The sequence below is a fragment of the Parasteatoda tepidariorum genome, chromosome 9 (assembly GCF_982258835.1).
Source record: "Parasteatoda tepidariorum strain Cologne lab strain chromosome 9, Ptep-v5.0, whole genome shotgun sequence".
NCBI lineage: Eukaryota > Metazoa > Arthropoda > Arachnida > Araneae > Theridiidae > Parasteatoda > Parasteatoda tepidariorum.
Window position 1 is genome coordinate 53,711,453 of NC_141763.1, and position 27,714 is coordinate 53,739,166.

The 27,714-nt window shown below is 28.9% G+C and overlaps 2 protein-coding genes across 2 annotated transcripts; one reads left to right on the forward strand and one right to left on the reverse strand.

The window, feature by feature from the left end:
- Positions 1-3,719: 3,719 nt before the first annotated feature.
- Positions 3,720-8,702, reverse strand: LOC107448050 (mitochondrial potassium channel). Its single transcript, XM_016063139.4, has 3 exons — positions 8,220-8,702; positions 5,513-5,659; positions 3,720-4,423 (listed from the first exon to the last, which is right to left on the reverse strand). The coding sequence occupies exons 1-3, from the start codon at positions 8,460-8,462 to the stop codon at positions 3,812-3,814; spliced, it is 1,002 nt and encodes a 333-aa protein (XP_015918625.2). The 5' UTR covers positions 8,463-8,702; the 3' UTR covers positions 3,720-3,811.
- On the forward strand, positions 8,701-27,434 carry mr (anaphase promoting complex subunit morula). Its single transcript, XM_016063138.5, has 12 exons — positions 8,701-9,041; positions 9,533-9,989; positions 10,976-11,075; positions 12,866-12,998; positions 14,152-14,238; positions 15,147-15,339; positions 16,808-16,925; positions 18,604-18,779; positions 19,563-19,849; positions 22,821-23,079; positions 24,700-24,929; positions 27,118-27,434. Exons 1-12 carry the CDS (start codon positions 8,877-8,879, stop codon positions 27,328-27,330), a joined length of 2,418 nt encoding a protein of 805 aa, XP_015918624.1. The 5' UTR covers positions 8,701-8,876; the 3' UTR covers positions 27,331-27,434.
- Positions 27,435-27,714: the final 280 nt, after the last annotated feature.

Here is a 27,714-nt window from a genome sequence, read left to right on the forward strand (position 1 = left end):
CAGCGTGGCTTTTCGTCTTTCGATTTGGTGCAGTTTGAAGTTAGATGGTCATTTCCACACTTCACGCATCTTGGGTGGAGCTTGCACATTGCGGCAGAATGATAAAAACCCTGGCACCGGTGGCATTGCGCCGGGCCAGGCCGGGTCCTGTAAGCCTCGACATTGACTCTCAGTTGTCCTATGTGGGAAACATGGAATATTTCTTTAAATTTCCCTTCTCTGCGTAAGGAGACTAGAAATAATGGTAGTTTTTTGATTATTCCGTTACGCTTACTTGTCATTTGTTTCACCTCGACCACTGGGAATTCATTATCTATTAGGAATGCCTGTAAGTTTTTCTCTTGGTAGTCGAATGGAACTCTTTTGAAAACAACTCTCATGTGTCTTTCGTTGGGTAGTCTATATGAGAAGTGTTCTATTTGATTATCTTCCATATATTTCCTTATTTGTCTATGTGTTCCGTCTGATTTCGGTTTGATAACCATATTCTCTTGACTAGTTTTACATTCATAATCATAGACCTTGTTTTCCGCCATAGCCTCTTCGAATTTTTCGTAACAAAAGTTATTATCCCTTACAATAATAGGGGGGTTTCTGGTTTTTCTTTTTACTTCCTGAAAACCTACTTCATCTAAGGTGATCTCTTGGTCGTTTTCGACCATTTCGCTATCTAAGTTCTCATTTTCAACATTATCTACAATTGGATTTTTATTTTCTTCCCTAACGGCTTGTCTTTTGATTTCGTTGTTTTCACCTTTAACAGGGGAAGCTTTTCTCTTATTGTTAACTGTTTTGGTATTATCTGTTATCATTTCCTCATTTTCTGTTATATCTATATTTTCTACTTCGAGTGGGCTAAATTTATTACTTAATGGTAAATTTTGCTCTCTCAGGGGGGAATTTTTAACTTTAGCGAAAGGTGGTTTATAATGTTTTAGACTTTTATGGTTTTGGGGGCTAATAAAAGCTTTTTCTGCCGTTACTTCCTCCAAATATCTCTCATCAAAACCTTTAATTTTTTGGCTCATATTATTTATTCTATCACCTTGCACAGTTATCTGTTTAATTAGAACATCTATACAACTATGCAATTGTAGGAATGCAGCTTTAATTGAGTCTTCTTGAATCTGGCCTATTACATTGAACTTAATTGCGTCACTGTAATCCCTTATCCTAGTACAGTCTAGTTTCCCGTTTTCTGCTGCTTTTTTATCTATGCTGAGGTCGCAATGCCTAACCGTGTTGGGTACTACAAGGCTCCCAGGAGGTCCGTGCAGTTCTGGCGTAGCCGTCCCTGCCGGTGCCTCAAGGGTTCCAGGTAGCCCCGCATCTCGTGGCGGCGACAGCGCCGCCGTGCTTCCTATCTCCCATTCAGAGAATCCTGAAAAGGACTGGGGTGGATAGGTAAGCCCGAGATGGATGGAATCTAAAGGCGGGATGCCCGACCGTCCGGGGGTCTGGCCCCCGCGACACTCGGACTGTCCCACGCCAGTAGACCCGACGTCGTTCGTAGAAACCGGTTCGATGGAAGACATCCTTCTCTGACCGAGTCTGGGATCTGAATGGTGATAGAATTGACTTAACATGTCTTATATACTAGTGAATTGTAATTGTAATTTTTTAGTGGTAGACAAACTACAGTGCTCCCTCAAAAGAATTATAGATGTAATAGAACTCGATGATTGGATACCACTTGTAGATTCATTGCAGTTTTGTGAGAAGCTGGTAGAGCTGTATTAAGATCATCGCTCTTTTGAGTGCTGATCGCGAGAGCTGTATTAAGTTCATGGTCGCCTTTATCTGTCGAGTGAATACGTTGTTGTCATCGAGACTGAGTAGCAACTGCACGAGGAGGTGGATAATGTCGCAGTCACAAGTAGCAAGTCAACTGATCAATGTGGATCATTCATCGAAGTAGGCGTGTTCAGATTGAAGTGGGTGTTACTGTCAAGACAGGCGTGGTCATATCGAAGTGGGAGTTTCCGTCAAGGTACGCATGTTCACGATACGTCAGAAGGTCACCAATGTTGGGATGGTAGCTATGGACAGTGTCAACCGACATCTATGAAAGGGTATCCCATTATAAAATCGAGTTAGCATTTTTTATATACTAGTGAATTGTAATTGTAACTTTGTAGTGGTAGGCACACTACATGCACTTTAAATACGCAATGTCATATAGCCTTCCTTCAACACTTTGTAAGATCAAAGTAGTAATACTTCATTTACGTCAAACCAGAGCAGCACAATGAACTATTGACGTCAGTATGGGTCACATCCTTGAGGACGATTAGTAGCCCGAGGACCTGCCTTAGCTTAATAGGGGCCTGGGGCAAAAACTTCTTTGGGGGCTCCACTCTACTTCAGTAATGAAGAACCGAACTTATGGAGGTATTTGAATTTTCACCTCATTATAGATAACAAGAAAATTGATTAGAACCTAAAATAGCTGTAAAGTCCCCCCCCCCCCTGCGATGGTGAGATGAAAAATTGTTCTGTCCATTTTATTGATTTTCTGACAATTCTATGTCCATCATGCCGAATTCAGCCAATGAGTAGCCTGCATTTTTGTACAGGCTTTTGTTTTGCCAAATTTGTCCATCGTAATTGCGGAAATTCAGCCCTAGAAAGCAATGGACTTACGAAACATGGAGTGTGTTCAGACGATAGGTTAATTGAAGAAGCTATCATAAAACTGATGTATTTTAGAGTGTGACGGAGTCAACTCCTGTTTCGTAGGTGTCCTCTGAAAGTTGTCTGGAGCTCAAGTCAATGCTGTCGATGATTTCTTAAGAGCTCGAGATTCATCGACATAATAAAAAAAATAGATTGAATCATTTGCATTGCCTCCAGAGATGCCACCCCAGGGTCGTTTTGCAAAGGTCATGGTGCTCAGCTATTTTTTCGAGTAACTGTAGAACATTCTGTCTGGGTGTGACAACACAACCCTTTCGAATGGACCCTCGAAACAAACTAGGGCAAAACGTGAGTCATCCAGAGCGAGTGGTTGAGACCATCCGTAGAAAATTTTAATTTTGAAAATTGGATCATGTATTCATTTTGTGAAAAGATAACAACATGGATTCATAGAAATGTTTTTTTTCACAAGAGTAGGTACAAAAATATTTTCAGACAGGTCATTTACAAAAGATGAAACACTCGTGATCGATGAGGGATTGGCTCCATAGTCATATGTAAAAAGTTTGAAATCCCACCCGTCACTGCAATACATCTATGGCAATGCTCTTTTGAGCAGAACACACACCTGCCCAAGGATGTGGTGGGATCTGGTTTCAACACAACTGGTTTGAGTTCCTTGGCCGGATGAAAGGGAGGCAGCCTCGCCCCATTTTGATTTGGTCACGGCATCTGTACACACCAAAAAACGCACTCGCATCTCGTACAGTTGCTCCAACAAGAGCTGAGTGTGTATGGGTCCGTCGACAGCATAGTAAAAATCAAAACCAGTTGGATTGCCTAATAACACTCAAAAATATTTCTTAAAGTGTCTTTTTAATTTATTTCTGCAGCATTTAGCAATCAAGTAGTTTTTAATCCTGCTCTTCGCAGTAGTGATTCGTTAAATTTTGATTGCGTTTTTATTTATTCTTTGGAGAAACATCTATCCTTAGCTTTAACTCTAAAATATTTTCCAGAATTTCACTATGGGCAGGGACTTAGAACCAAAGTTATATAAAAAGAACTAAACTTTGAAAAAATTAACAGAAGTAAATCTTTATTTCTAATCAAGAAAATAAATACAAACATTTATACAAGAATGTGTTGATAGTAAACAAAATATACTTTCTAATTAGCGAACATTACCTACATAAAATAGATAACTACAAAGTAGCAACAAACTTGTCAATAAACCTACATTGATTGATGTATGAAGCTTCAATTTTGCATCAAAGTTCTCTTCTAAATTATAAATCAATTGCTTCAGTTGGAAATCTAAAAATATTTCATCGTGTTTTTCATAGTTTATTAAAACTTTGTTACTTAAGAGGGATTCTAAGTATTTTATATTTTCAGATAAAGCTCCTTGTTGCATTTTCAGTTCATTGAAAAATGCGTCAGTTTTTAATAATTCATTGTTATTAACTTTAGTAGCTGGTAAATTCGTAAGACGACTATCTATTTGTTCTTGTAAACCTGCTACTTTATCTGCTATATCACCAGCAAACACTTTAATATCTTTTCTGTGACGCCAATTATTAATTGTTGATCCCAAAAGACCTAGAATAGCACCAACAACACCAGTTATCAAAGATAAATATTTATTTTTTTCTCTGTAAGTCCTTTCATGATCTTGACTGCTATTTATAGCAAGAGCTAAAGTCATTTGATGTTCTCGTTCCGTTCTATCATGCAAGCTAAAGACTTCTTGAAGTCGCCTCTGCTCTTTTAAAAGATCTCGTACCTGCAATAGATTATTTTTCAATGAATATAAGCTCACTTACAAAATATTAGTCACCCCAGCAGTAGAATCCAGTGACCAGAAGACTCTAATAGCTTCATAGCTACTTTTTCCTCAAACCTAATGAGTCGGTATTGACTGTTGAATTATAACCATAGATTATTTCTAATATGATATATTAATTCAAATTAGAAATAATCTACAGTTATAATTCAACAATAAAAATAATATAAATATATGACAAAATTTAGTTAAAGGTATTGACTTTATAGAACTTCAGTTAAAAATATTTGGGGAAGCGTAATACATTTCATGATTAAATTAATACTTTGAAATACATGAATTGTTAAAGAACACTTCTTCTCGAATCTTTTAATCACAAATTGATGGTTTCTGAAGGATTAAAACTTTGAAAGGAGACATCGGACATTTCAATGAAAATTATTTTTTCCAGAGTCTTTCGACATCGATGTACTTCTAACACTAAACAATTGATTTAAAAAATAAAAAAAAGGAAGTAAGAAAAAGAAAAAAGGAGCAATAGCAAAAAGTGGCCAATTGTTTATTCAATCTAAGACGGCACTTTGTTTGTTAACTCATGTTTAAGATTTTGTTTACTCAAAAGTTACTGTAAGAGAAATTTGTGCATTTATTCTAGTTTGCAAAAGATAAAAAAAAAAAAAAAGAAGTTCACAAATTTCTTTATTCTTTGAAGAGGAATTCTATCTTTGGAAGATCTTCAATTACATCTTAATATAATAAGTTGTTTGCAACTGTTTTGATAGCAACCTAGAAATATGCATAGGAATATTTTTTTTATTATATAATTGATTCCATCAAAAGATTTAGCATTCAATTCTATCTTTGGATGCTATGCAACTGAATGAAACAATTTATAAACACCTACCAATTAGCACAAATGTATAACCACCATAAAAATAAATAAATAAAATTAAAATAAATAAAAAAATAGATAAAACAAATTTTTTTTAAAAATTGCTTGTTTATAACACATAAAACTTTTCACAATGAGCCAAATAATGCCAATTCCATAACCAAAGTACAGGTATAATGTAAGATTAGGTTTCTTACTTGGGTAACCAAAGATATATACATATCATCTCCTAGTGATGTTTTATGCAAAATATCTTGTGATTCTTGCAGTTTCTTTTGGACAGCAAATATTTCTTCTTGAACTATTCGTCTTCTCTCCTGAACATTTTGGATTTTTTCTTGAACCTGCAAAAAAGGAAAAAAAAAGCTATGGAAAACAAATTTATTAAAAAGCATGTGGACAAAACCACAATCGGCTAAGCAAAAAAAAATATGTTCAAAAAATGAGGATGAGCATTTTTAATATTTTCCCAAGTAAGTAATTGTAAAAAAAATTAGAATTTACTTGAAATTGAAATAGAGAAATAAATTGAAAGTGTAAAGATAGTATATGTGCATAAATTACTGTATAAGAGAGCACAATCTTGACCAATTATCCAGGTTTTGACCATAAACAGCTTTATTCGGTTAAATACAATGTACAAGGGTTAAAAGGCATTCAATTTCCTTTTTATAGGATTTTGATAACAAAAAAATAGAGTAGAGAATTTCTCAGCCTTGACAAAAAGCAAAGTAAGGTTTCTAAAATAAATGTGACTACGACCTAAAAAAAGGCAAGACATTTAAAAAATAAAACCAGCATTATTATCTCAAAAATAAATAAATAATAATAAAAAAATAGGGTTATTGTATTTCACATAAAAGTGTAAGAGATCCATCATAATATTCAAGAATTTTTTTTAAAATTTACTTCAATTTAAAAAAAATCTACTTTTCAAACAAAGTTCGATTAAAAAATAGTAAAAAAATTTCAATATAATAAATTTGTGCATTCAAATAAAGAAAGTTTAATTGCGCAAAATTCTAGCATTTTGAATATTTTGCGTATCATATTTTAATCACAGGAGTTGTGCATAAGTTTACAATAATAGCTGCAGATAAAACAAGTCAAAACCTGTAATCAAAGACGTGATTCAAAATTCAATGATTGTAATAATATAATATATTGAAAAGACCTAGATTTTAAAATGGTCAGATAAACTTGAAGGGTTAAACTTGTTAGCCAGAGTGACTTAAAAATTCACCATACAATTATTTGTGAGTACATGAACTGAGTATTTGGTGCCTAGCTTCAGTTAACAAATGCAGGACTGATAGAGTAATATCTCAGTTGTATTTCACAAGTAAAAAAATATTAGATAATTTTGAACACTTAATGCCTGTTTGGTATAAATCGATTAAAATTAATGTTTCAGGATTTTCAATTAGTAACTGGCATAAACATAAATTTGCAATCAATATCCTCTTTTAGTGGCCTTTTCAGGTTTGAGTTAGGTAAATGCCTTGAAAAAGAATTTTAAAATGTAAAATAATAAAAATTTTGTTGGACAAATGAATTTTCATCTCCATTATTTCAAAATTGTTAAACATTAATTAATGTAAGAATTAAAACTTTATTCAAGATGCAAAACAATTATTGAGAAAAGTATGAAGGAGGAATCTTTATTACTTGCAATAATATGAAAGTGAATAATATTTTAAAAATGTTTTTTTTTTTTTCCCTAATGGCAGGCACTGAATTTGAATTTTTGCCTATGAAGATGCCGGTATTGTTGCTCATTTAGCGTTACCCAATGGGCACCTGCGAACCAAAGTCACGGAGGAGAGCAACGTTGCCCATGCCACAAACCCGCTTATAGGGTGGGCCACATTCACGCATACACACACAACAGAGGACAGCACAAAGAGAGAGAGAGAGAGAAACGTCCATGCCCAGAGCGGGATTCGAACCCACATCCAATGGCTCCGCAGTCAGGAGCGCTAACCGCTCGGCCACCTGGCCGGCATTTTAAAAATGTTCAATAACAAAGAATTAAGACTTTATTCAAGATGCAAAACAATTATTAAGAAAAGTATGATGGAGGAATCTTTATTAGTTGCAATAATATGAAAGTAAATAATATTTTAAAAATGCTCAATAAACAATCCATCTTTGAAACGAATTCCCCATGTAAATGAAGTGAGGAGGGGGGTAATAGAATAATATATATGTATACCATGATATATAAATAAGTGAAACATAATGTTTATAAAAGATTTTATTGGTAATATTCTAAGTGCACAAAAAATTAAATAATTACTATGAAAATGACCAGATTTAATTGTTAGTTTGAGAAGAAATCTTTTTCTTAAAATAGGCAACTATGGAATTTATATATAAACAGAAAAATAAGCATATGAGTAAATATAATTAGATAATCAATACATTAAAGGTGTAAAAAATAAACTAATTAGAAACAAATTTTCAAGAGAAAATTTATAAATAATTTAAAAATGACAGCATTAAGAGAAAATTATATTGCAAACAAAGTAACAGAATTTTAACACATAAAATTTAGATACAAGTCTATGTGATTTTTCAAAAGAACAATCCAAAAATTTTATTGTTTTCAAAAAGGAAACAATGAAAGCTCCCTTGAAATAAAGACGTTTATTTTAGTACCCACATAACGTGTATTAGACTTTTTTGTAATCGTAAACTTATTCACACAAAACATATTTCGATAAAAACTACAGTCTTGGAAGGGGAAATAACTCTTCATTTATAAACTGTTAAAAGGTTAAAGCTCTCCCCGGTTTCTAGGTCTCTGCAAGTATAAATGTTTTTATATCAACGAATAGAACAAAGAAATTTAATAACATACTGCAGCTCATCAAATCTGAAAGAAAATTAAAAGGAACTCACATTCAAAACTTTCGTGTGAAGCTCAGATAGTTGAGTAATACCAAAAAGATCTTCGTATTTTCTCATCCATAATTTCATCTTAATTTCCCATTTTTCTTGAACGATTTTTTCAGCAGCATTAATAATGTGGTTTTTTTCAGACACTAGTTTAGTTGTCTGGACATTTTTTTCATGGTATATTCTAGGAAATAAGCGATATTTACGATAAACAGTAGGAAAAAATATAATTTTTCGTTTCATCATTTCTTTAAAGGGGATGAGATGTTGATATCGGATGTTTTACATAAGTAGATTGAAACCGTACTATACGACTGGATGAACTGACAGAGGTTGAAATGTGTGAATAAGATGATTTTTAAGAACATAAACTGATGATAATGTTGAAACTGAGGTAAGCCGGTGATATTACGATTGATCAGCAACGTTGTAAACATGCAGCGCATTATCACTTTTTACCTTTAGGCCAAGGTGCGCATACTACTCACTCTGCCTTGCCAAGGTTCTTTCAATTATCTTTGAACGGAATCAACTCAGTTTTTCAGTTTCTTTGATTGACTATTAAATTAGAATAAGTGGAACTGCTTAGAGAAATTGAAATAGTTTAAACTGGTTGCTTGGCTCAGTTGCATTTTTTAAAATCGTAAACAATGTTGTTTGATGGTTTGTTTATTACTTCCTCACAAAGCTTTTGATTTTTATAAAAAAATTTCTTTAGCCAAGCATTTTCAAAAAAGTTTATACCAAATGGAGACCCCTAATTTCGCTCACGTGTGGAATATTGTGACTAGAATGCTTAAAAAAAGGACAACCTTTGATGATGAGGTGAATTAGACTATAATACTTTTGCTCCTAAACATTATCATGTTTTTAAATATCCAAATGCTTTATACAGGGTTCTACAAAATTTCTAGGAGCTGGACAAGTTTAAGGAGTCCGTTTTTAATAAAATAAAAAGCAACTGAACATTCTTTTTTTATTAAATTACATAAAACAATTATTTTTTAATTGAATACTATTCAAAAAATAATAAAGTGGTCAGAAGTGTGGTATATACTTTTAATTAACGTACAATTATATAATCACCGCAATACATGCATGCATAATATTCAAATGTGCCATTTAGTTTTTAAAACATAGTAAACTAATGTGGAATGGAGTTTATGTAGACAATATGCAGGTTTGAATTAAAAAACAGGTTTAATTTTACACAAATATTAGATGCCAGTTATGATTTTTTAGTTGATCTGGCTCTCGGAAATTGTAGACCCCTGGTTTTATATCCTAAATATAAACATTTATTTTGTTTGTTATAGTTAGCAAGACCTAATCAAGCACAATACATTGAGGCTCTTGCTACTCTTCATCAATGTGGAATGACAGCAATGGTGAGAGATTGGTTTCTTGCTACTTTTAAAGAAGATATGCAAAGTAACGTAGTTCCAGAATTTTGGAAGACATTTGAAAATTGTCCTCGTGGGAAGTTCTGGAAATTCCCTGATGCTTTAGCTTATCTTAATGAACAGATTGAATCATATTATTTCTGCTTGGAAGAAATTGAAGCACTCCAACAAGGTTTAGAGCAACTTTCACAAACTAATCCTGACATTATGGACAAAATAAAATATGTCAGAGGTACTGTTAAATCAGATCTTTTAATCATAGCTAGATCTCTTGCATTTGCTCATTGGCCAGTTGATTTCAGAGCTGTTCTTGTGGATTACTATAACCAATCATTCAAGGCATATCAATCAAAATTTAAGCATATAAAAGGTATTTCAATTAAGCATGCTTGTATTTTGTTTGAAGTAGTGAATTATTAATATTTAATTCTTTGATAGCAAATGTGAACCTGGAAGTTTTTCCATATCGATACATGTATATTTCAACTATAAACATGTATAATATATATAGTGGCTTGTCTCGGGATGCCTATGAATTATATTCTTCGCATTTGTCTTTATTTATTTATTTTTTTGAAGTTTCTAGCAAGTTACTGCTGGTTTTTTTATACAAGTATAGATATGGAAATCTTCTCATTAACTGTTTTTTGAGCACTGATTGATTTAAAAATCAAATAAATCATATCTTTGTTCTGCAAGATTTATTATACATTAATAGTGTTTACAAATCATCTTAGTTGTGAATATATTACCCCCTTCAAGACAATGATCACATATATGTCACATGATTATTTCTTTATGGCGTATCATACAAGAAATAAGACTTTTTGACTTAAACTGTTCAAAATCACATGGGTGTGATTTCTATATGGCACTCTTGTATTTGTACGTATAAACTCAAAGCATGTGGTCCTTAGGAAATGTCAATTTTCTCTTCTGCCAGTCCTGAAGGGGTTAAAAGAAGTTTTATTATATTTTAAATAAATTAAGCATTTTAAGCATAAAATTAATTTTTGATAATAACAGAGAGAAATTTAGTTCTATATTTAATTATTTTTACTGCTTTTATGAAAATTAATTATTTCTAAGTGCATTATTCTATTGAATATTCATGCTATGTTTTACTCAATTACAAATCTATTTTACAATCACTTAATTTTGAACAAAAATAATTCTTACTATAATTAATTTTGTTAGGAAGAATTACTTTATTCCAATGTTAAAATATTTTAAATTCATGTGTTGAGGAAATCAGGTAATTTTCTCTACTGCTGAAGTTAAATTTATTAAAAAAATATTTATTTAGATATGTTTAATTAAATATGTTGAAATGTAATTTTTTTTCTTATTTTTTAGAAGAAACACAGTCGTTACAGTGTACTGCTTGCATTTCTGAAGGTGGCGAATGCAATTGTGAGAAATTTTTGGCAGAGTTTTATATCACAAATCATCGATTGTGAGTTATATTTTTTATTCTTATATTAGTGATTTTTTGTCATCTACATTGTTTCAGAAATAGTAAAACATTTTCCAATATGAATCATTTTAAGCTTGTTTAAAGAAAATGTATTTCATCAGTATTGAGAATTAAGTTGCAACTGTCTTGTTACCTAGTTATTTAATTATTTTATGCTATAAAAAGAAAAAAAAATCATTCTGTAAAAAAATATTTTATTCAGTAAAGTACTTAAATTAAAAGTAAATACTAGTACTTAAATTAAAAGTAAATACTAGTACTTAAATTAAAAGTAAATTCTAGTACTTAAATTAAAAGTAAACATCACCTTAAAATTTTCAAAAATATCTTTTAACACTAAGCTGATGCTGTAATATTATCCTAAAAGTTTAATGTCTAACTCTTTTAAATAAGAAAAATATAGCACTTCTTTGTATTAGTATACATATAAATCAAATAAACTTGTCATAAACTTTCAATTTATTTTTCCAAAACTCACAAATGTGATAATATCCGTTATTTTCATGTAATTCAATTGCAAATTTTACAGCTTGTAGCTTGTATATCACTGATTGAGTGTAATGTACATCAGATTTTTTAAAATTACATTTATAGATTTTAACTAATTAAATATGGAACTATTAAGATGTTTTTATTAACTATATTGTTATTTTTCTTTCTTTCTTGCAACATAAAACTGGAAACACTCAATTGCTTGTTAAGTTTTTGGAACAAATTAGATAAAAGATAATGATATTAGTTATTATGGTATCTCAAAATCTATTCATGACAAAATATTTTATAAAATAATCAGTATATATGTTCTCTTTTAAGTTTCAATTTTAACAAAACATTTTATGCTATGTGAGCATTTTAATATTATTTATAATGATTAGTTTTGAATATACTGCGAACAGGGCCGGATTAACCTATAGGCACACTAGGCACGTGCCTAGGGCCTACGAAATTCAGGGGCCTACGAAAAACTTGGGAGAAAAAAATTTGTTGACAAAAATAATTTAGCTTTAAAAACAACAAGTGTATTTTGCACAAAATTATGAAGATACAAATAAAAATATAATATTTTTCGGCAATAAATTATTTTGCAGAATCTTATGATCTAATATATTACTTTTTTGGATTCAACTAAATCTTGTATTATGCTGTCGAATTCCAAACTACGCAAAATGTCGAGGAGTGGGGGAAAGAGGGGAGGGTCCAAAAACGGCTATGCCTAGGGCCTACAAAAGGTATAATCCGGCTCTGACTATGAATAATAGAATAATATTTTTGTTTCCAAATAATATGTATTTAAAGATAAATTTTGATTTCTCAAAACATTTATGATATTGAAGCTAGGCTCAGATTAATCTGATTAAATGTATGTTCCTAAACAATTTTAAATTATATTAAGAATAATATCTTGTTAGTCATTGATTTGTAGAGTCTTAACCTCCACTTCCATAATACTATATGTCTCCATAATATAATGGACTGTTGTAAGAATGTGAATAATATAATATTCTCCTTTAAAGTTAGTATATTAATTCAAATGACAAATTATCATGAATAGCCCCAAAAGAGAAATATTAGTTTCGCTGGAAGAAAAAGGAGAAGGAAAAAAAAGTTTGTTTTACTTGTAATTTGATAATAATTTTGTAAATAATGCTATTTAATAAATTAAAGTGTCATATCGCAGTAGATAAATGTTAATAACAAAACTTCTTATTGCTAAAGATAATTAATAATTTGATCTCTTTTGCTTCTTAATGTATATTATTAAATTATAGGCATGAATTAAATTTTTTTCAACTGGTCGTGGGAGATGTTCCTATAAATGTTGCTCAAGATGTTGTTGAGCTATATATTCGTGATTTTTGTAAAGGAAATTTTGAAATTCCTCTTCTTAGTGCTGTGAAAATTGTAAGTATTTTAAGCTTTATTTTACAAGTAATTAGAATTCTTTTTTCTTTTATGTATAATTTTTTTTTTTTTTTTTTTTGATATTGTGCATATAAAACACTCAAATTTATTTATATTTCATATCTATAATATTTGAACCTAAAACCTGTTTCTAGACCTGTGTTTATTTAACAGTTAAACGATAATTTTTGTTACCTTTGCTTCTGTATTTTGTACATTACTATAATGTATAGCTAAAACATAAAGAAATTGCATTGTATTCTGTTATATTGCATCCTATATTACGTTTTTAACTTTTTCCTAGTATATTTTCAGTTATTTGTGAAGTTTAGTCACCTATTATTTATTTTGAATTAAAGGGGTTATGAATTAAACCTGTAAACTTTATAAAAATTAATTTTTTATTTCATGATCTGAAAGTATTCGAGATATGTATGATTCAGTGAAAATTCAGAAGTTATGTTACATGAAATAGTACCTCTTTGCCAAAATTTTTGAAAGAATATAAATTAAAGTAAAGGTATTATTCATAGTAATTGAAGATGGTCACAAAAATTTATCAACTTAAATACTTCTGATTTATCTAATTTGTGTCTGTTTATGTGCAGCAATATTTCTTTTATTACTTAATCCTTTATTTTTTTTCTGATTTAAATTAGAATTTTTGTTCTTGGCCTCAGACTAAATCTAAAGTTTACAAGCTCTCATATTGTAATTAAATTTTTTCTAATCAAATAATTAATATCCATGTTTATTCTAATTAAAAAGACTCTGTTTATATGCAATGAAAACCTTTCAATAATTTTTCTGGTACCAAAATGCTCACCTTAAATCAAAATTTCAAAACCTAGATGAATTTTCTATAGTTTTAATGCTGATTACTTATTATTTTTTTAATTGCTTTAAACCTTGTAAGTGCATGGTTATAATGATTGCATTGATTGTTTTGGTTTCTATAAAAATTCACATGATAGGAAAATTTTGTTTATTAATATTAAATTTTTTAAATAAGTTTTATATGGAATATTAATGGATCTGTGAGAATCATAATAAAATATTAAAGAGCATTTTTTGATATATATTCAGTATCTTAACAATTCCTATGGAAAGTAATTCATTTTATATCAGCTATTAATTTTAAGTTTATTTTTAGTGGCTTGAAACAACTGTTATAAGTTGGTTATCTTCATTTCATTGGGATAGTGCTCCTAATATTGAAGAATTAGTTCGTGAACACAAAGTAAGTGTTTTAGTTTAATTTATAAAAATTTTGAAATAAATATATTGCTAAACCGTTGGTGTTTTTATAAGCTATAATAAATAATATCCACTTTTCAATTAGTAATAATAATCCATTTTTTACTCATTTGCTGGCAAGTATGTTTGTACATCGCTAAACTGGATATTAGTAATACTTAAAATTAAGTATTATGTGTTGCAAATTTTTTTTATACAGGGCGTTTATAAAGTCCCGGACCCATTTTGATGTTTAATAACTCATAAAATAATAAAGATAGATTAAAATTAATAACATAAATGGTTAGATAGACTCAAAAAGTTTCATGACCCTTGTCAATGAACTTCCACGTGTGCCCCCTTCTTCGCAAGGAGAACATCAAGTCGATAGTTAATTTCACACCGGGTAAAGGCAAGCATGTCGGCATCCACAGAGGTTATTGCGGTTGTAATGTCATTATGTTCCACAACGAAGCATCCTTTCAAGTTTCTGGGATTGACTATCGACCTGATATTCTCCATGCGACGAAGAGGGCACACGTGGAAGTTCATTGACAAGGGTCTTAAAATTTTTTGAGTCTATCTAACCATTTATGTTATTAATTTTAATCTATCTTTATTATTTTATGACTTATTAAACATCAAAATGGGTCCAGGACTTCATAAACACCCTGTACTACTTTTTTTTTGCACCTAAAAGCAATGAAAGGGAAAGAACCAAAAACAAAACTTCTCCCCTTTTTTTTATATGATTTTTTTTTCAATTTTAAAATTAAAATAGATTTACTTTGCTTTTTTGGCAGAAAACATATTTGTTGCGAATATTATATTTAGACAGAATATCTATAAGTCCTGATAAAAACTGTATCTTCTGCTAAGAAAAATATTTGTGAATTATAATTTTTTTTCTAGAATCGCCTGTTTCACATCTTGTATGAAGCATTTGCTGATGTTCGAGTTGATCAACTATTTGATATAATAATTGAATTTCCTGAATCTCATGCTGCCTTAGAAGACTTGAAAGAATGTCTGGAAATAACTAATCTACGACCAAGACTCATAAGTACTTTAAAGTCATCTTTAGAAAATCGTTTACTTCATCCTGGTAAATGAATTTTTTTTTTAGTTTACTTTGTATTTACTTATTAGACAAAGCAATTAATACTATTCAGTTTTGTTAAACTTATTTTAAATATTGTTGATTAGAATTTTTAACATTTGTAAAGACATTATTATATTGAAATTCTTCATTTTTGGTAATTGATGTTATTAGCTGTTTATGTTTTTATTCTCAATTATATTATTTTTTATAAATATTTTTTCTATAATTACTTTTGTTTGTGATCTTGAATTTAATTTTATTTTAATTATGATATTAAACCATAAATAGATGGTAGATGGTTTTATTGGTTTCTTAATAATTTTTAAAGAATGTAGACTGTCTACAATGTAGAGATGAGTATTTTATTTTAAACAGTGAAGGTAGGAAAGTTAAAAATTAAATATATAAAGTAATATTTTTGAATGATAAAATAAGGAATTTAGTCATAATAATCTAACATCTAAATTAATTTATTAAAAACGTTTTATTCTTTGAATTTTCAGGTTTATAGTTTATGATGACATTCACAATGTATTTAATCATTTCTCCATTGTACAATGACACCATTATTGCTTTCATGTCTCTCCATTTTGAAGAAAAAAGTGGAGCCTCTTCTTAACTTTGAAAACATTTCAATTCAATTAAGAACAAAAAAAATTTTCTTTTAAGTTTTTTTTTTTTTTTTTTTTTTAGCTCTTTTTTCTCCCTCTACACCAACAATCTTATTCATGGGTATCTTCATTTATTGTTATCTCTTGTGACTATATTTTATATATTCAATTTCTTTTTTTTTTTTAATTCATTATGTGCGTTTGTTTTTATTGATCAATATTGCTGCCTGTTCTTGAACTATAAGGTCAGGCAATGCACCTTTTCCACCCACATTGTGGAACCATTATCTATCTGTAACTTTTTTATATTACAAATTCGGTTGATTTATTTACTATAGATTTTGAATTTTTTTTAAAATACAAATTGTGAGTTTTTTTAATGCGAATTTTGATTTGAATTGGATTATCTTGTCAAACATAGGTGGGGGAAAAATGCATTTACTAGGAACATGACAGAATCATGCTCATCAGTTGTAAGTAGTCTTCATGATAAAGTGTTTATTCACTTTTTACCTCTTTTAAACTGTACAAATATACTAAAATTAGTTTGATATGGTTATTAAGAACAATATAAATGTTAAAAAAAAATTAAAATTGTAAAAAATTATGAAGTACTATATCTTCAGGAATTGAACTTCATATGTCATACTAAATCTTGGATTGGGGTGTAAAATCTTTAGGCAGGGCCCTAATAGGTTAGCCCAAATGCATCTCTAGTGTTTGTTGTACATATTTATAACAGATGCTAGAATTAAATGAACTAATCAGTTGTGTAATATATATTGTATAACTTTTTTTTGTATAGCTTTGTATTTTTTAAATTTTTAAGAAATGACAATATTGCTTTAATTTTTTCCAAGGGGTAAATACATCTGACATTCTTACTGCTTACATTTCTGCAATAAAAGCTTTGAGAGTTTTGGATCAAACTGGAGTTGTTCTACAAGTTGTTAGTGAGCCAGTTTGCAAGTATTTGAGGTGATTTTTCATTATTCTTTCAAATTGTAATGTTTTTTTTTTTTTTTTTAAATATTCATTTTTTTTATAATAGCTCTTATGTATTAAGCATTTAACTCACGTATTCTTAAACAACTTAGGTAAATTTCTACTAAAATGCCCATGCTTAGTAGCGTTTCTATAATAAATGGCATTCTGAAAAGTTTTTTTTTTTTGCATAACTGCTACCTAGTTTAACCCTGCTCTCAACTTGACGTTGAAAGGTTAAATTAAGAAAAACTCTTTTTAGAAAGGGATCTCAGAAAAGAAAGTTTTAGCCTTTGAGTGATATAATAAGAATCAATTTTTATATTAACTTATTATAACTTAATTATTCCTTATTGTAATAATTTGTCTTATAAATTAAGAGACAAAGTACAACTAATTATATATAATATTTACTAGATATATAGTATTTTCAAATTTAAGAACGTAATTAAAGTTTTTTGCAGTTTGTCTTCTGTGTAAAGAAAAATCTTAAAAGATTTTTAACTTTCTGTGTGGACATATTAATTTGGTAATTTTTTTAATGTGTATAAATTCTTTAATTTTCAAATTAACTTTTGAAATACATTTGTTTTAAATATGTTAAAGCTAAAGAACAATTAAAAAAATTGTCAAGAGTGTTGAACAATTTAAATTTTTTGGCAACTACATTTTGCAATTTTAATCTAATAATTTCAGTGTTTGTTAAATATATTTAAATGTTTTTTATTGTACATTTACAATTCAAAGGCTGCAGGTTGTATATCTTTTAAATAAATATTTAAAAAAAGTTTTGAACATTTTAATAACTTTATTTTTTTTTATTTAAAAAATCATTGATTTAAATCAACTTATTTATTAAAAAATATTATTTCATAAATTCATTCTTATGGTTTGATTTCGTAAAGTCTGATTCTATTGTTATTAAATATTTTTTGCAAAGAAATAATGAGATTGGGTAATGTATGTGTATTATTTGATGTTCAAAATAGGCTAATAAATAACTATAAGAGACTAAATGTGGATGAAAGTGACATGAAACTTTTAAATTATAAAATTATTTATGTAAAATAGTTTTCTGCTCTATAAACTTATTCCAATTATACCCATTTTGTTTGATGTTTTTTTAAATAAAGTACATTCCTTATCCGGATGTGAATTTACCAGAATGTCTCTTTTCTGGACACAATTTAGCAATAGAAATAAACTAATCTCTTTTCTTTTAAAAATTTTTTTTTCTCCTTATAACAGGGTTTCCACCCAATTTTAGAAACAAAAAAAATTCATTGACTTTTCCAGGTATATAGGGTAAATTTCATTGAAAATCCAGACCATATTTTATCTATACCATGCAATTTTGCATTAGAAAACTGGGATTTTTATTTGTAATACCAAATATTAGGTTTTAAGAGCAAAACATTATCATTGAATGAGGATAGGAACAGGCCAGTTTGACTAATGTGATAAGTCATTACTACAAATTATTGTCTATTTTTCTTTTCATTGAATAATGCATGTTTTGAAGTTTGTTTATCTTAAAGACCTGTTACTAGGAAGTATCTACTTTCTAGACTTGCCGAAATCTCTATGATTCCAGCAGGTTGTGCTACCCTAAATTATAGTTATAGAAGATAAATCATAAAAGATTAAAATTTACTAATAACTTATTACTTAGATCAAGAGAAGATACTGTTCGATGCATAATTTCTAGTCTTCGAGAGGACAGTTGTGGTGAATTGGCTTGTGAATTACTCAAAGGTGTACCATTGAAATTAGAAGATAATTTTCCCATGGATGAAGAAATGGATGATTGGCAGAAATGGTGTCCAGATCCAGTTGATGCTGATCCAGGTATGTATTCAAAAATTTTGTTTGTTCATTGATTGTTGCAACAATATTTGAAAATAGTATTGTAGCAAATGCTTTCTGTACATTTTTGTAATTCCGCAACAGCTCGATACAATTGTATCTTATCTTCTCAGTTGATTCTAATCATCTGAATGTTTCATTTTAAGTTTACTGCCAAACCTTAGTGTTATGTTGCTTTAAGAAGCCTTCCCTTTTCTATCAAAACATTACCCAATATTTTAGTGTTTCCATTTTTTTATAACAATTAAGCATAAGTGTTTTTCTTATTGACATGGAATGTGTGTCGAATAAGATTATATTCTGAAAATGTTTGTTCTTATGTTTAGATTTTATTAATAATTTATTAAAATAGGATGATATTATTATTCACATTCTAAACTAAGATATAAATAGTTAAATTATTCACAATAAAAATTTTTTTAGCATTTTATTAAGTATATTTTTTCATTAGCAAAATATATGAATGTATAAATAAAAGTCATTGATGAAACAGTTAATATGGGAAACAATTTAATGATATTTATTTTCTCAAGTATTAATTTTATTGAACTTTAAATAGAATCTTTATGTGCTAGAATTTTGATATTCTTGACTTGAAATTTTGTTTATTTGCTTTCAAATATATTCCTTCTTTAAAATGTGTGAACATTTTTAACTGTGCATATATTAAATTTATTAATATTTAACAGTCACATATTAACTTATCAATATTTAGTCAGTGAAAATAGTGTATTTTTATGTTCATTTTTATTTTCTATGAAATAGCAAAATCAACTGAAAGCCAAAGATCATCCGATATCATTGGAATACTAGTGAATATTTATGGAAGCAAAGAGCTATTTGTGAATGAATATAGAAGCTTGTTGGCTGATAGAATTCTTACTACATTTTCGTATGACACTGAAAAAGAGATTCGCTATTTAGAACTTCTGAAATTGAGGTTTGGTGAATCACAGCTGCATTTCTGTGAAGTAATGTTGAAGGATATAGCAGATTCCAAGCGACTGAATTCTCACTTGAACTCTGGGGAAGTAAAGGATTATGAGCCAGGTGTTAGTGCATATTTTTTATTTATTAATTTTTTTTTTAGTTGTTGAGGGAACATGCGCTAAAATTATTTTTTACAAGAGTATTTAACTATATTGCTTTAGAAAATGATTTTTAAAATAATTATTTTAGTTGATTTAGTGAGCGAGTTTCATAAAATGAAATCAGTGGAACTCGCTCTGATTTTTAGAAATCATTATAATAAGAGTCAAAAAGAGGTAATTTGTTCAGTTGCTTTTACAAACAGACAATTTAAAGCAAAATAAAATATTTTACTAAAAAGCTTTTATTTAAAATGAAAAATATTATATAACGTCTTATTACAGAAATACATAAACGAATCACAAATGTTAATAGATGTTTGCACAGTCTGAAAAAATATATGAGATCCAACTTTCTAAAATGAAGAACTAAATTACTTATATAAAACTCTTATAAGACCTGTTTTGACTTATGCTTTTGAGACTTGGGCATTGACATCGAAAGACGAGGAGGCGATTGCAATTTTTGAAAAAGGGTACTATGTAGTATCTGTGGTGGAACTCAGGTAAACGGCTCATGGAGAAGAAGAACTATCTCAGAGCTGAATAAAATCTCAAGGGAGCCTGATGTTGTTAAGTACATAAAAATTTATAGACTAAATTAGGCTGGTCATTTAATCAGAATGCAGAAAGACCGAAACTGCAAGAAAATATTTTAATCAAAACCTATGGGAACAAGACGAAGACCACATCTTAGGTGGATCGACAGTGTTGAGAAGGGCATCAACACTTTGTGAATCAAAAATTGGAGGACATTCACCAAACAGAGGGACAATAGGAGGAAACTCTTAGAGAAAAACTGACATGCCAGTAAAGATGAAAGATTATATAGCACTGTGCAAACTGTATTTTTTGTTGCTTTTTTTTTTTTAAATAAAAAAATTTGTGAAATGTGCATTTGGAAATTAAAAATCTGAATAGTGTAATTTGCACAAACCTGTCTAGCTTGATGCACAGTGAGAATAAGAATGGATCTCAAGTTTCTAAAAATGATTTGCCAAATACTATTAATTGTCAATTTTTTTTATCCATGCATTTTTTCTTGTAGAATTCTTTTAAATATTAAAAAAGTAATTATTACCTAATAAATAATTATGATGTCACGTGGAAACTATGAACTGTATAGTTCAAAAAGTCAACAATTTTTCAGATCTTAAAATAATTGAAGTAACTGGCAGTGAGCTCCATTGATTCTCTGTCACAAAACTCCCTCATTGAGTATTTATAATTATTATTTTTTTTTAATTATTAAAATACTTATTCTATTTAATGTACTGAATAAAATATGTTTTGCAAAGGCATCTTTCTAACTAATGTGGTATTATTAGAGACATCTTGCATTTTTTTAAAAATTAAAATGAAGTTAAAAAAATCAGCCCTTATTGTGTGTCAAATTTTTTATCTTGATTTTTTTATTGTTATTATTAACTCTTATGACTTGAGTTTGATGAATGGAGTTCTGCAAAGTTGTGACTCCATGAGGTAAACTAATCACTCATATTAATGCTGCTGAAAGCAGCAGGATAAAGTTTAAGTAACCCTACACTGTATTTGATGTTGTTGTTAGGATTTTTTTTTACAGTTATTTAAAATGGAATATTATAGGTTGTGTTTGATTCGATTAATGAGGAGTCACAGAGTGGCAAAACGATGAGAGAGAATGGAGTATTCAGAGCACTAAAAAAAAAAAAAAAACTGCAGAATAGTGAGTCAATGAGGATGGGTCATTTGGCCACTGAAGGCTTTTTTTTTTACTTTACTTTACACTCAGACACATCCCTGAACCATAGAGCTTTCACCTCCTTTTCAGTTTGTTTGGATGTGCCAGAAAAAAAGTAAAATGCAAAAACTTACAACTAAAGCAGGAGCAAATTTAGCAAAAAATAGATTGAAATAGGAAAAAAAAAACATCACTGAAAATTAAAAATAATACTCATAAGGCCACTGAAGGCTGTTAGATAAGTAGGGACAAACCAATTTTTTTCCCAAAATGATGTTTTATTTTCCAAGCTTGTGAAAGTTTGGAGTGACAATCCTAGTAACGATAAAAAAAAAACTAAAAATGTTTCTTATTAAATGTGCCACATGAAGTAAAATGAATGCATGTGGGGGCTAGTTGTCATTACATATTTTGCCCCTGGTGTTATTATTAGCCAATTGTAACAAGACTAATTTATAAAAATAAAATTTGTAAGAACAATAATACATATTTTAATAGTAAATGAAAAGAATCTAGTTACCTATATTTTAAAGTCTTAACTAAAATTCAAAAACGAAGGGAAATTGCTTGAAGTACCAAAAGAAAAGGAAATTGCTTGAAGTACCTTTTTTTTTTCCCACCTCTTGCTTTACTTAACAATTTTATTGCTTGGACTAGAGCATTTTCTATTTCATAATCAGTAAAAATTTCTGATTTAAGAATTATTATTTATTTTTCAAAAATTCAAAAAATTTGTTTTAAAATTAATTATTTTTTATAATTTTATTGAAAAGCACACTCACATACAAATTGTGCCTGCAAAGAGTTGAATGTTTGCTCCCATTCTTAAGTGCAGAATTTCATGCTTTAGGTTTGTAAACAAATACCTTATTTTTTTTCTCCCATTGTAATTTATTTTCAAAATACTGATTAGGACCAATCATATTATGTTACGGTATTATTTGTTTTTAGAAATTGCTACAATTTGCATTTTTTTTAAAACCTTTATTAATTTTATTTTGTAAAAAGTGACAGTTGTTTTTATTGTAATACTATTTATGAAGCATTAAATAAATATGAATTCAAAGAAAGCTGTTACTATCTTTTATTTAAAAAAAATTTCTGATAATTCTAACTCATTATTTATTTACATCTTTAATTGGTAAATATAATAACACGTTTGATGATATATTTTCAATTTTATATCAAATTTGTTAATTTCAATGTATTTTACAGGATTTTCCAATAAATACAATGATACTTTCTGCACAGTTTTGGCCGTCATTTAAAGAAGAAAAGCTGAAATTGCCAGATTATATTTGGCAAAATTTAAAAAAGTATACAACAGCATTTGAAGCATTAAAGGGAAACAGAACACTCATGTGGAAGCCACATTTGGGCTTAGTTGATTTAGAAATTGAACTGAAGGGAAGAATTCTCAATGTCAGTGTTAGTCCAGTACATGCTACAATTTTGTGTCATTTTAGTGATAAACGTAAGATTTTACTTTGTCATTTGAAACAACTACTGTTCGGCTTTGAGGAGAACTCCTCCAGACTAAAAGTCTGGGGCTGTCTGCTGCTATGGTAACATGAGAAAGCACATTTCTAATGGGGGGGGGGATGAAGGTCTCCAAGAAAGATTCTCATGCTGACCGGCACCAAGATCATGACAAAACTATTCATCCCACACCACTTTTGAAAGTGACTGACAATCGTAACCATAGTACCTGCCACAAAACAAGACTAGTGTCTAGAGCAGTTCTCCTGAAAGCTGCACAATACACTTTTGTTAATTTTTAATTTCAGTAACTTAAAATCTAATATGATTGAATTATTCTTCTATCTTGTCTGATTCGAGGTGCCCTCTGCTTGGTAATAGAAATAAGGTGCTTGTGTACGAGCCGTAACATAAGATAGAAATTAGTTGTATGAACACGAAAGTGAGGTTAACTTTTTTTTTAATTAATGAAATTGTACTATTAAACTATTTAAAGTTATTTATTTTAGTTAAATATTTATTTATTTTTGTTAACTATTTAAATAAGAACTTCATTTATGTCATCAGAATTTTTTTTTTTATAATTTCAGTAGTTGTTTCTTGTTTTTAAGTATGTTTCTTGTTTTAAGTTGTTCTTAAATATTGTTTGATCCGTCGAAAATAAAGGTTTTTTAGGTACCAGGGGTGATTGTGAGCCCAAGTCAAAATTCCGGAAAATTTCTGGAGTTTAAAAAAAAAAAAAAAAACAGTTTAAATTGAAAAATCAGAAAAAAATTTAAACAGGGTTTTGTTTCCTTTTCCTCAATATTTCTTAGTTTACTTAAAATACATTTAAAATTTTACTCATACTTATACCATTTACACATACCTATGATGATCTGGAGAAGTAATTAAAATTTACAAATATGTCTTTCTTTCTTGAGTTTATGATTATAACAACTATTTGCTGATAAAAAATTAATATTAATCATGAATGTAAGCTTATAAAGTATCTTTCCGGCTCGCCCTTACAAATAAATAAAATAAACTGTGTTTTTAAGTTCCACCTTTGAAAATTTGATTTTCGGAAACTTCTGTGATCAATGATTTTTTGTAACGTCTGGACCTTCGATCTCCGGAAACTTCCGGATCACTGTTTGCAAAAATTCCGGAAATCCGGATTTTTTCCGGAGCACAATCAGTCCTGAGGTACAAAAATTTCATAGGCAATTTATTTTAATTCTTATAATTATAAAATATGTTGACAATGTAAGGTTAAATAATTCATAATTCTTAAACATTTTTTATTAGCTCAACCTTGTGAATGGCAAGCTTTTATTCATTTAAAAATAAAGAAAGACTACACAAGTAAAAAATTTAAGTTAGAATTAGTTAAATTCTTTTATAATTAAACTAGAGGATTTATTTAAGTACTAGCTTTTAGTAAATGAATATTTATAAAAGTAAATATTTTAAAATTAAAGTATTATTTAGTGAGTACTAATTAATCATTACTTGGGTTATAAAATAAATATTTTACATCTAACAAAATTTACTATTTTGAATCACTAATGAATCATTTAAGATATACTTATAACTTGAGTAATTGAAAGTTGCTATTTTTTATATTTTATAGCTAAATGGACCATTAATGAATTGAGTTCTGAAATGCAAATGCAAGCATCAGTTTTACGACGTAAAATTACTCTTTGGCAAAGTCATGGAGTTCTTCAAGAAGCAGAACCTGATGTTTTCGTTCTTACAGAAGACCAGAAAAGCAACAAATGTGATTCCATTGTCATGATTGAAGATGAAGAAGAATCTGTAACTGCTTCTTCTCAAGATATGAAAGAAGAAGAATTGCAGGTAAATTTGTTATGATTTTATTTAAAAGACATTAGAAATGTATACATATCTTTAAAAATAATCTTTATTTTATATTTATTTTGATGTTAATATAAGTTGATATTATATTATATAGTCAGAATATTTAAATTTTAATGACCATTATAAAATTTGTTTAAAAATTACTTTTCACCAACAATTTTGGTACAGATAAATATTTAATGTCCATTAAAAATGTAATTTGATGAGAAAATAATTGTCCTTAGTTGTCAAACAGATGCCCCTTTTGACTGGACAACTGGAACTTTCTCCCTTTTCTGTTGAATGTATGAAATAAAGCTCACTTAAAGATATATGGTAAAGTAGGAAAGTTTAAATTTGAATTAAAAAAACATAATAGCATTAAATTTTATATTGATGAAATTGAAGATGATATTAAGTTTGGTTAATGTATTGCATTATATAAAATTAATTTAACTCAATAACTAAATAACCATGTAGAAGATAAAATTTTTGTCACCTACAAGTAAAATTTAATTAAATTTTTTTTAAAATTTTAAGTGAAGTGTAAAGAACAATATTGAAATCTAACTACGAAATAAAATGCCACAAAAGACAATTTATGAACCAATTTTGTCCCAATTAGTCAATAAACTAAAAGCATTTCCACGAAATAGCAGGCAAAGTGAGTACAATTCATTAGTTGCAGAACTTGCTGTATGGATCAAGTACATTTATGCAATGCAAAATCCACACTACACTATCAAAATTTTCTTTCAAACTCTTTTCAAAATGTATAAAAACTAATATAAAAAAAACTTTAAATCCATAGATAAATATAGATTCATGTTGGGTACTTGCGATATGAACTTTTTTATGTGGCATATTCGGGGACTTCAATGCTAAGATCAGCAGGCAAGGATTTGTTAGATCCCACCCTGTTGCTGAAAGGGGATGCTGGCAAACCAGATATAACTTTGAGCTCTTCCGACTCTATAAGTAGCCCCAAATTAAACAAATAATCCACAGTAATAGGTTGAGATTGCTGGTTCATTTATGGAGAAACCCTGAAAATAGCACCATGAGAACCCTGAGGGGTCATGTCCCAGAGGTAGCCCCTACTAGATGGCTCGACAACATCAAAAATGACCTGAAAACCCTAAAGATTAGAAATTGGAAGGGAGTTGCCATGGATAGGAGGCACTGGCATTTGTCAACTGTTGAGGCAGCTAATGCCTGCAAGTTGCGCTGACAAAGAAGAAGATATAAGGGGATCAATCATTAAATTAATATTTGTAATGTTATAAAGTTTACCATTTAAATTGGTGTTTCCAGGTTTATTTTTGCTTTCAGGTTTATTTTTGCATTGTTTGAGTTTTAATTTCATGTTATAGTTCAATCTAATTTTTTTTAAAACTTTATATTACTAATAGACAGTTAATCCAAAATAATTTGAAAAAAAGTGTTTAAATGAAGCTCTTTATTTTCCGACCTAATGATTTGTTAGTGCCATAAAATATTTATTCTGTTGTTAAAATTTTAAAAATATTGCTATAAATTATTATTAATATAGTATACTAAATTTGATACTTTTAACACCCTAAATCAACTTTTGAACAAAAATATTATCAAAATAACTTGCAGCATCAAAATAATTATCTTAATTGTTTTTCAAACACAATTTTTTATTCCATATGCTTTTTTTTTCCTTTTGAAATCTCATATCTGTCAGAAATTATAGAACATTTTGGAAAAATTCCTTAACTGCCCTAGTGGGATATAAAAAAAAAATTACTATTTATTATTGTTACATAGATTTATCTCTCATTTATTTCTAAATAAGTTAATCCATTATTGCCCTCCTAGCTTCAAAATATTTTGATAGTCTTATAGTATTTTCTCTAGATTAAAACAAGTTTTATTTCCTACAAAAATATCATTATAAGGTTGTCAAAAATAGTATAAGTTGCCACACGTTTTTTTTCACACTTTTCCTCCCCCTAAATATTCTTAAGTTACAGAATAGTTAAATTAAATCCTTATGTGTTCTATATCTTCTTACTACATAAAATACCAATTCTTATTCAATCTTAGACTAAAAGCTATCAACTCATGTTTTTTTATCAATAAATAAAGCAATGTTTAGAATTAAATTAGATTTCTATCAAATTTATTCTAAATTATTATTAACTTTTTTAATTATTTTCAGACTTTCTGGTCTTTTATTGTTGGTATGCTCACCAACATGGAGTCTTTACCTCTTGAGCGTATTCACAGTATGCTCCGAATGTTTACTGTTCAAGGCTCCAGCACAAATGAATGCTCCATTCAAGATATGAAACAATTCTTGGAAAAGAAAGTAAAGGAAAGACAGTTAGTTTATTCAGCCGGGATGTTCAAACTTCCAAAATTTGATTCATAAATTCTACTTATAGCAATGGGATGTATATAATGTATTATAATTTTTGAAAGTGTTTTATGTAATTTGTTAATTTTTTAGATGAATAAATGAACTTATGTAAATGATTAGCAGATTTCTTATTAAGTATTCTTTTTTAATATGTTTGTACAAAAGTTGTAATGATATATTGAATAAACCTATTACATGTTGGTAAAACCAAATATCCTAGTATTTATAGAAAACTAAGCCATTCATCGATAAAAAAAAAACCCCTTCCTAACTAAATTTAATTAGCACTAGTATATGTGCTTAACATATATATATATATATTATAATATTTATCTCAGCACATGTATCTATTATTTTATGAACACAATCAGAAAATTGTGATTTTATAAATTTGAT